We start from the raw sequence: 10,006 nt of genomic DNA, 5'->3' as shown, positions 1-10,006 counted from the left end.
CCCCCCCAGATGTAGGAACATGGAGCAGTTAGTAAAATGACACAATATTATTTACAAGTCTTGCTTCTCTCCAGAAAGAGGGGAGGAAAATCACCTTCTGCCTGCAGGAAAAAGTTTCTGGCTGAATCCAGAGGCGAAGGGGGAGTCCAGAGCTGCAGAGGGATGTGGTCCTGGTGCTGAGCACCACCTCGCCTTGTGGTCCTGCCTCTGCAAACAGCTCGTGGTGCTCCAGGCAAGTGAGATGTCAAAGCTGTAGCTGAGTTGGGGAACGTCCCTCCAGGACTATGGTGGCAGCTCCTGGGGGGAACGGGGTGCTCAGCCACCCAGTGCTGCTCTCCAGCCATCACCCTTGGGTGAGCTGGGTGCTGGGTGAGGAGCTGATATGGCAAGGAAATGTACTTATAGCTCTGGAGGCATGGAGGTGCTGGGTGATGTCTTCTCCCCAGGGTTGCAGGAGGTGCTGGGGCCACCCAAGGTTGTCCATGGGGAGGCAGCTGGTGCACCAAGGGTGAGCAGCACTCACTCTGCACCCAGGTGGAGGTGAAGAGCCCGCAGGGGAGTTGGCAGGGGTGCTTCTGAGCCCCTCTTCACAGTGCTGGAGGAGAAGGAGCCCTTACAAGCAGGTTGTGGGGACCTCCAGCCCCGGCCAGGTCTGAGGGTGAGCAGGGACAGTGCCATGGTGGCAGGGTGGCTTTGCTCCTGGGTTGGTGCAGTGTGGGGACACTGGGACAAGGACAAGCAGAGCCCTTTTGCCGTGTCCCCACTGCGGGCAGGCACTTCTTCAGCCCTTGAGACCTCCAGAGTTCCCCCTGGAGCTCCAGCACTGGGGAGGTGGTGGCACCCGGACACCTGGTCCCCAGCATTTGGGTGGTCCCAGCCACTCCTCACCAGCTGCTGGCAGCCCTGGGGAGCATGCAGGGGAGGGGCTGCACCCCAAAAATTTCACAGTGTGGGTTGGGCTGCTGGAAGCCAAGTCCTTTCCCCCAGCTCGCCCACCCCCTTGGCACAGCCCAGCTGTAGGACCAGCCCCCTCCCCAGCTCCCAGTACAGCAACTCCAGTTCTCTCTCTGCCCAGCCCAGTCCTGCCCTGAGCCTGCAGATTTGGGGGAAGCAGCTGGATTTTTTTAGGGTGTTGGAGGGGAGCAGGAGACAGTGGCAGGGAGGGCCAAGGAGGAAGGGTGGGAGCAAGAGAAGAACTAGAGCCTCGAGGAGGAAGGAGAAGAAGCTGGAAGGGAGAGAGGACTGAGAGGTGCTGATCCCTGCGTCTGTCTGTCCGTCCTGGTGGGGCTGCCGAGGACCCCCCAGCAGCAGGTGGGCTTTGGGTGGCACTGAGCCCTGCACCCACCCTGCTCAGGGGCTGCTGGGGGCAGGCGTGGGGAGGGGGTGATACCCAAGCCGGGAGCTCAGTGCATACAGGACCGGGAACCGGGGGGACCTGGGGAGCCCCCGCTTCCTGCCCACCCTCCCCTGCAGGGCTCTCGGTGCCAGGGACGGGAGAGGCGAGGGGGTGAAGGGGAAGGGGGACCCAGGGGGGCCACCCCGGGCCACCCTTCAGACGGGGGAGGTGGCCGTGGACTCGCTGTACAAGCTCTCGGCGATGTCCCCGCGCTGGATCTTGCGCAGGGCGGCCAGCAGGACATCCAGGGTGGCCGTGTCCTTGGAGGACCAGTCAGCCAGGAGAGCCCGGGCAGGAGATTCCTCCCGGGTGAAGGAGTCTATGAGATCTTCTTTGTAGCCCAGCTCCCCAGCCAGCTGCCTCCACGTCTCCTCGACGGAGCTGCCCAGCAGCTTCTCCACCTCCTCCTGCTTGCTGGCTGGCAGGTTGGTGTAGAGGTTCCCATCTCCCTTGGGTGCTGGGAAGGAGGAAGAGGTGTTAAGCCCACCCTCTGGGCTGCCCCTTGCCCACCCTGCAGCAGCCAGCCGGCCCTACCTGGCCCCTGGGTGCTCTGGCTGGGTGGCTGCTGGTCGTGCAGGCTCTGGCTGTCCACCGAGATGCCACTGTCACTGTGCAGCTTCTCCCCCTCGGGTGAAGGTGTCTGGTTCACCGGGCGGTTGTTGGCCCCTTGCTTGTTCTGTTTGCAGTTGTTCCACCTGCAGGGAGAGCAGAGGGGAGGTGGCAGCCGGAGGTGACATCCCCCAGGCTGAGAGCAGGCGTGCTGCTTCGTCCCCTTTTCTTAGGGCCACTTTTCCCAGGAAGAAGCATTTCTCGTGCAGCCTCAACCTCCCCACGTGGCAGCTGGATCCATGGAGATCAGCATTCCCAGCTGCTGAGTGTGCCAAGCTCCTGAATTTTGCAAGAGAGCCGGGCAGGGTTCCCTCCTCCACGGAGCTGCTACAGAAATCACAGCTGTGCTGCCAGAGCTTGCAGGGGTTCCCGGGGCTGCCTGTGGGTGCCCCCCCACACCCTTGGGGTGCTTGGGGAGATGCTGAGCCAGCCCTGGCCTGCCCGGGGCCAGGTGCAATCCCAGGGATGAGCCGCTGAGCCTGATCAGCCACGATGGCTGCCCGGGGCGTGCCAGAACGAGCAGGGACCAGGGATTGCAGCGAGGGCTCCCCCACCCCGCTGCCATCTCCCTCTTCCACCCTTCACCACCTCATTTCTCAGGCATTTCTTGAAATCCACCCAACCCACCCACCCTTCCCCCCCTCCCCTTGTTGGTGACGGCTCCGGATGCAGGATCTCCAAGGGGGTGGGGGCACAGCCTGTTTCCCCCTACCCAAATCCTCTGCTGTGGTGTTACCTCGGGGGGTGTGTGTGTGTGTGTGTGTCCCCTCACCTTTTGAAAGCAATGTAGGCCACCAGCCCCACCACCACGGCTGCCAGGATGGAGCAGTAGACAGGGATGAGGTTGTCGGCCGTGCCGCGGCTGACGACGGGCTGGGAGCTGCCCATGATGGTGGTGACAGTGTCTGCCAGGGTGCTGGGCACCACGTCGGTGTTGAGGGGGTCCCTGGTGATGGGCTCGGGGCTGTCAGAGCCCACCAGAGATGGTGTGTGTGTTGTCCAGCGAGGGTGAAGGTCTGCCAGGCAGATGGGGGGGGAAGAAGGGAGGGTAATTAGCCACGCAGCTGGTGTGCTTTGTAAGGGGCTGTGGCAGTGAGCTGGTGCAGGGACAACGGTCTCTGCAAGGAACTTCTTCCAAAGGCTGTGGGGCTTGTGGAGGTGCCAGCTCTGCCCCATCCCCTTGTCCTTGCAACCCACCTTGTCCCCTGGCTCCAGACAGCACTGCCCTGCCTGGTCCCCAGGACAAGATGAAGCCATCCTCAACCCCAACACCTGATGGTGCCTGGTGGTGGCTGGACATGGATGTGGTAGATTCTGCTTTGCCAGCACGGGGGGCTGCTTGAGTCCTGCAGCTCTTCCCACAACCTTCAAGCTGCAGACCCAGCCCTGGGCTCCCATCCCAGGCACCAAAGCCCTGAGACATGGTCCGAGCTGCCTCCCACCCACGTCACATCTGCCCTGGGACCTGTGCAAGCCACCCCCAAACCTGGGTTTGTCCCTTTCCTGGCCCCTGCCTGTGCCCCCCAGCCCGGCCCCACTTGGGAGTCACCCTGTTCCCGCCGCACCCAGGCGTGTCCCGCCGATCCAGCAGATCTGTCTCATCTTGTCCCGGGAAAACGCTCTCCTGGCCCCTCCCTGGCTGCTTGCCTCCTCCCAACTCCCCCCGTGCCCCTCTCCAGGGGCTGTGCCGTGTCCCCCAGGGACGGAGCAGGTGGCAGGGCAGGGAGCTGGCACCTTGTGTCCCCCCAAACAGACCCCGCTGCCCTTCGGGCTGGCGCTGCCACGGCCGGCGGGGGCTGACAAAGCTGGCCCTGTGCTTCCCTGACTTCTGGCTCCATTTACTCAACCCTTTCCCGGGAGCTGTGCTGGCTGCCCCTGCGCTGTGACTCAGTGGTGGCCAGGACAAAGATCTTTTCTCCCTGGCTGGGCTCGGGGTCAGGGAACTGTGCTGCTGGTGCCACGGAGGGATGGGGGTGAGGGCTGGCGTGGTGGGGGGCTGCTCCCAGGAGAGATGGTCTCCCCTTTCCCTCGGGTACAGAACTCTCCTGGGCTGCAGGACCAGCTTTCCCCTGGCTCTTAAGGGGGGTGAATTCCCATCAGCTGCCAGGTTCCCCCTGGTTGAAGGCAGGGTGGTGGTGAGCATGGCATCTGAGACTGGTGAACCTCTTGGCTCCACTCGGTGTCCTTGGACACCAAAAGGAGGGCCCTGAAAAGGGCTGGGCAGGCTCTGGGGATGGACAAGGGAGACGAGGGCAAAGCCAAGTGCTCGCCCGGGGTCCTCTCCTCCGAGCAAAGGGGAACTGAGGCAGGAAGAATGACAGGAGCCCCAGCCATCCCGACAAGGCGCCGTTACCTCTGCACTCGGCGTCCGAGGTGGCCGTGCACTCCTTGACCAGCACCTCGTTGTCCTCGCAGGTGGTGCAGGGCAGGCAGGGGTCCACGAAGTTGGCTTCGCTGGAGAAGGTGCCCTCGGGACACTCCTCGCAGACCGTGTCCTGGGTGTCCCGGCAGGGGAACATGAGGCCGAAGCCCACCTGGCACACCCGGCACTCCTGGCAGCTCCCGCTGGCCTCGTCCTGGTAGTAGCCGTAGGCGCAGCGGCAGACGGCGTCGTCCGACTCCACGCAGGGGGCAGACATGCTCTGCAGCCCCACGCACTGCGTGCAGGGCTTGCAGGGCTCCGTGGCGCTCAGCGTGTCCGAGTAGGTGACGCCTGGCAGGGGACAGAGGAGGGGGTGAGCGGGTCCCACCGCTGTGTCCCCAGCCCCGGGGACACTTGGGTCCCCATCCCCAAACGGGGCCAGGCTGGGGAGATGGGCTTGTGAAGTGGCTGCTGGCTGGGACCAGCTCCCCTTTCACACTGCTCCTCTTACTGTTATTTCTTTCACTCTAAAATTAACTTTTGACATTATATGATTAACTACTCTTTATACTGCTGCTGATAATGCTAATTATTAATATTCATTAACTTCATAAATATTTACTACTAAAGTAAATATTAAATTTTTTTGTGCAAACAGACCCTAGGTCTTCTAAGTTTCTTGCCACCTAAAGCCTCTTAACTCCATAACCCCAGGAGTTATGGCCCAGGAGATTTATTAATAGGTATTTTACAATAGTCTGAGATCACAAGTAAATTAGACATCAGGAAGAAATTCTTCACCATGAGGGTAGGAAGGCCCTGGAAGAGCTTGTCCAGGGAAGCTGTGGCTGCCCCCTCCCTGGAGGTGTTGAAGGGCAGGTTGGATGGGGTTTGGAGCAACCTGGGCTGGTGGGAGGTGTCCCTGCCCATGCAGGGAGGTTGGAACTTGATGATCTTTAAGGTCCCTTCCAACCTTAAGCATTCCATGATTTTGCCCCCTCCTCATGGCCAGCAGGAGAGGTGTGTCCCCCTGCAGCCCCCCAGTGCCACCGAGCATCCCCCCAGGCTCCACTTCCCATGAACAGCTCCAAACTTTCTTGTTACAGAATCATTCTGGTTGGGAAAGACCTTTAAAATCATTGAGTCCAACCCTACCAGCCATTAACCCAACCCTACCAAGCCCAGTGCTCAAACTGTGCTCCCAAGCACCACATCAACACATCTCTTAAACACCTCCAGGGTTGGAGACTTGACCACTTCCCTGGGCAGCAATTCCCAGCTCCTTGGAGATCCAACCTTTGATCCATCTGGATGCTGCCCTCAACGAGTCCATCCCAGCACTTGGTGCCCGTGTCCCTGGGTGAGCATCCCTGCCCCCATCCCCATTTTCAACCTCCACCTTGTCCCCACGGGGCATCCCACAGCCATCCCTGCTCCCCCACCATCCGAAACACTTTCACCTCCACATCCTGCCCAGGGGGTCCCTGGAGTCATCACCGCCCTGTGCCCCCCTCCTCGGCCACGTGTCCCTGACACGGGGTGTGATGTGAACAGGAGGTTACAACACTAATTGCTGACTCTCCTCTGACCCCGGGGCTCCTTGCTCTCCGGTTTCATCCTGCAGGACTGACTCTACTGGAGAAATCAATCCTCCTCCCACAGCCCAGCCAGCCACCCCCGCTCCCTCTCCCTCTTCCCAAAGGTGTTTGAAGATATTTTTAGCCCGGGAAGCCGGGTCAGTTCCCATCCTGGAGGGCACAGCTGCTGTCCCTGCATCGGATGCTTCCCATCGATCCCCCCCTGAGCCTGAGCTGCTGCAACGCCCTGTCTTCCCTCGTCTGAAATGCCAGGGGAAAGTTGAGTCTCCTTGATGGAGAAGGTGTCATGGAGGTGGAGAACAATCCCTCCCCCAGCTCTGCTCCTCAGGAAGGCAACCCAGCCACGTGCTCATCTTTAGTGACCTGCCTGTTTCCCCGGGGATGATGGTGGGAGGTGGTAATTCCCACCCCCAGTGGCCTCCAGCCTCCCTGGGTGGCCAAGGAGACACCAAGCCATGGACCAGCTGGTTTTTTGGCTTCATTTTTGGCTGTTTTCCAGACAGAGGGGAAGAAAAAGCCCCGAGACCCCGGCAACGGGCAGGGTTAGAGGGATGGAGGCGCCATCCCAGCTGCTTTCCCACCTCACCTCAACCAAGCGGCAACAGCAGCACCATTGCCCCCCCAACATCTCCCTGTGTCTGAGGGTCCTGCTCTTCCCTCGGGGCCACCCCTGTGCCCTCCTGGGAACTGCAGGACCCCAGGGATGAACCCGCTCTGAGCTGCCACCTCGGCTGTTGGCAGGGGTGGGCAAACAGCCCCTGCCCCACTGCTTGCCCCCTTGCCTGGCTGCCAGAGCCCAGGCGGAGCAGCCCCGGGTCGGGCCTTGGCGTGAGCAGTTCCCATTAACCTGGGATTAACATTAATCCTTTGCATTATTCTGAATTATTGATAGGAGCCATTAAGAGTGGGGAAGTGGCCAGGAAAGGCATTCGGCTGAGTGGGCACATTTGCAGTGGCAGCAAGGTATCTGAGCTGAGCAATTACAGCTGAGATTCAAGCAGGGCCCCCCCCTCCCCTTCCTCCCTCCTGCCCGAAGCAATGGGAGCTGGCAGGAGAGGGAGAGGGGGGGGGGATAAATAAATCATGAGGCAGCAATCAGGGGGTGGCTGGCAAGGGGAAGGGTGAAGGAAAAGGATCACCAGTTTTAAAAAAGCAAGTGGCCATTTGGGCTAGGGCAGGGAGCAGCCCTGGGGGTGATGGTGGGGGGGGGGGGGGTGATTTGGTTGTGGTGAATTTTTACCAAAAAGAAAATAGAAACTAAAAAGAATTTGGCTGGTGAATTGGGAAGACATCCAAGGTGAGGGCTCGGAGGTAGCCTGGGGTGGAGGTGGGGCTGTGCCCACATTCCTCCCTTGGCAGGCAGGGTGCTCAGCTGGGACCAGCACCCAGGGCTGCTGGATGTGGCACCCAAAGGTCCCTTTCCCCATCCCTGCAAGGGCTGAGGATGGGGTTTGCAGGTCTCCTTCACTCCCCATCCCAGAAATCCTACTCTGGGCTCAGAGAAGAGCTGAGGGGAGCATTTGCATCCTCGCAGCACCTGCACCCATGGGTCACCCCCACCCAGCAGCTCCCAGCTGATGAACTCCTGGGGGTTGTTAGTCCGTGTTGCTATTGACAAAGAAATGAAAGGTTACAGCTGGGGCAGGGAGGGGAGTATAAAGCAGGAGGGTGCAAATTTCCTTTCCCTTCCCCCTCAGCTGCCAGAAAGAAATCAGGGAGACAAGCTACCCACCAGCCTGCAAGTGCAGGGAATGTGCAATAGGCTCATCTGAGCATCCTGGGGGTGGGAGTCTCTGGATTTCCAGCCTTGCACACCTGGGGCTGGAGCAGGACACCTCAGCCAGGTTCCCTGCAGGAAGGGCTGGATGGCTCAGTGGGTGCCCTGAAACCTCTCAGCAAGATGAGGAGGAGTGAGCCTGGTGGGGTTACCCTGCCCAGTAACCCTGAGGCTGCAACTGGAGGGGAGAAGAGGGGAGCTCAGCCTTCCTGACAGCCAGGCATGGGGAGGGGAAGGGCTGTTCATCGATTCTGCAGGAAAGCAGGGTATTTTTAGCATTGTCCTGACACTGCTCCGTGCTGGCTCTGCTTATACTGCTTCTCCCCCCTATCCTGACTTTACCTCCTCTTTCCTTCCCCCTCCCAGTTGCTCTGTCCCCTTCCCTCTCTCAAATCCCAACCCTGGAGGGATCTGGCTGGCACAGCTTTCCCTACAAATACTTGTCCTTAGGCCTTCAAAGGCTTTGCAGCAGTAAACGTGAAGGGCAGGTTGCTTATGCCTATCATGGCATTGTTTGAACAGCCAGGGCCTCATCTGCAAACATTTAAGCAGGTCTCCAGCACACGTCGCCGACCGACATTTATGAAGCATTTGACATAGGCAATGTGCCTGGAGCTGCCCAGGAGAAAGCCCTGCCCCTCTCTCCTGGGGGCTTGTGTGATTTGCTTCTCCCCTCTTAAACTTGCCCTTATTTTGCAGTTCATACAGGGTTTAAAAAAAAATTAAAGAGACAGAGGTGACTCACTGGGAGATCCCCTCGTGGCTGGATTGGAGACTGGTCAGTGTGGGAAAGGGGGGTTTATTTTTTTTGGAGGCAAATGTTGGGTGGGAGGCATCAGGAGGGGAATAATGCTGCATCCACGGTGGGGATTTTTCAGGGCAGACGATTTGGGGAAGTGCTGAAATTACTCCTGGTGTCAGTGTGGAGGTGGGTGGCACAGGAAGGCTGAGTGTGGGGTGGAGCTGAGCCATGCAAGGAAAGGTGGAAACAAGCAGCACAAATCATACCCAGGCAACACTTCCAGGGCAGAAAGAGGCTGCATGTGGGGTGTCCCTGCTAATGCTCATGGTCCCCACAGTCCCCCTGTGCCAGCCCTGTTGAGGTGCTCCACGGAGGGCAGCAGGTACTCACTGTCCAGGCAGGGCTCACAGACAGTCTGGTTGACCCCGCAGGGCTGCACCACCCCCTCTCCCACGTTGCAGGCTTTGCAGCACTCCCCGCTCGTCGTGTACATCTTGCTCAAGCACTCGTCCTTGGAGCCCCAGGCGGGTACCTGAGAGGGAAAACAAGGGCCAAAAGGTGACACTTGCTGGTGAATCTCCCTGCAAGGGGAGCTGGAGACGTTGCATCCAGGTAGGGTCCTGCTTTGGGGTGGACATCCCGTGTCCGGGCTAAAGGGAGCTCACGTTAAAGATGTTAAATTACTTTCTTATGCAACATTTGCTCATCAGGGAAGCCCCTGCTACAGCTGGAGGGATGTCAGGAAATTCCTGGTCTCCAAGGTCCAGGCTGGTGGGTATTTTGGGGAAAGATGTGGGCTTCTCTGCAGGGTTACAACATTGTCTGTTCTTGTTGCTCACCTCAGTCAGCTTCTCTCTGAGGATGCTTTGCCATCCTGAAGGGTTCAGCCCTTCCCAGGCCAGGGGAAGGCAGGGCAGTGCCTCCAGGCTGGTGGCAGAGAGACCCACCTGCCCCGGGGCAGGGTTTGGAGGGCTGGGGTGGCAGATTTGCACAAGGGGACTGGAAATCAGCCCCCGGGATGGAAATGAAGACTTTGAAGGGAGCACCCTGGGCTTCAGCAATGTTATTGTCTAATGGAGGTAAGTGACTCTGCTTATAAAACCTGTCATCACATATGGAAGCCATAAATATGCCATGAGCTGTGGGGTCAGAGCCTCCCTGCACTTGGCAGCATGGGGTGTGGGGTGCATTTGCAGGATGGCTGCTCCCCCAAACCCCCCTTGGCTGGGCTGCTGGGGCTCAGGAAGCCTCATTGCCTGGGTACAGGACTACCAGGACGCTCGGGGTGACCTGAGACCTTCCAAGACTCCTTTTGCTCCCTCTGCTCTCAGGCAGGTGGTTCTCCAAGGCTGGACCATCCCTTTTGCCATCCAACTCAGCCTGATTGATGGAAAGGGGAAGAAACTCAGCCAAAGCTTGGAGGAGCTTCCCCTCCCCGTGCATCTGGACGCCTCGTCAGCCAGTTGGCTGCCTCCTCGCACAATGCGGCGTTATGAACTCGCTGTGCAGCATCCGGCAGCAT

At 59.5% G+C, this 10,006-nt stretch overlaps 1 protein-coding gene across 1 annotated transcript; it reads right to left on the bottom strand.

Moving 5' to 3' along the window:
* Window positions 1-1,475: 1,475 nt before the first annotated feature.
* NGFR (nerve growth factor receptor) lies at window positions 1,476-10,006 on the bottom strand. The gene is made up of 6 exons (XM_051640086.1): window positions 9,966-10,006; window positions 8,875-9,134; window positions 4,359-4,718; window positions 2,778-3,021; window positions 1,931-2,091; window positions 1,476-1,853 (listed from the first exon to the last, which is right to left on the bottom strand). Exons 1-6 carry the CDS (start codon window positions 10,004-10,006, stop codon window positions 1,552-1,554), a joined length of 1,368 nt encoding a protein of 455 aa, XP_051496046.1. The 3' UTR covers window positions 1,476-1,551.

This window comes from Apus apus, chromosome 25 (assembly GCF_020740795.1).
Source record: "Apus apus isolate bApuApu2 chromosome 25, bApuApu2.pri.cur, whole genome shotgun sequence".
NCBI classification, from domain to species: domain Eukaryota; kingdom Metazoa; phylum Chordata; class Aves; order Apodiformes; family Apodidae; genus Apus; species Apus apus.
Note: the sequence above shows the minus strand (reverse complement) of the source record. Positions and strands in the feature narration are given on the sequence as shown.

What these genes read in the sequence shown, in the direction of transcription:
- NGFR (XM_051640086.1), bottom strand. Translation starts at nt 10,006, where the DNA reads ATGCTGCCGGATGCTGCACAGCGAGTTCATAACGCCGCATT. An exon ending in CTGTGAGCCCTGCCTGGACA is followed by an intron (nt 4,719 to 8,874) that starts GTGAGTACCTGC and finishes GTCCCCTGCCAG; the next exon opens with GCGTCACCTACTCGGACACG. An exon ending in CTCGGACGCCGAGTGCAGAG is followed by an intron (nt 3,022 to 4,358) that starts GTAACGGCGCCT and finishes TCTGCCTGGCAG; the next exon opens with ACCTTCACCCTCGCTGGACA.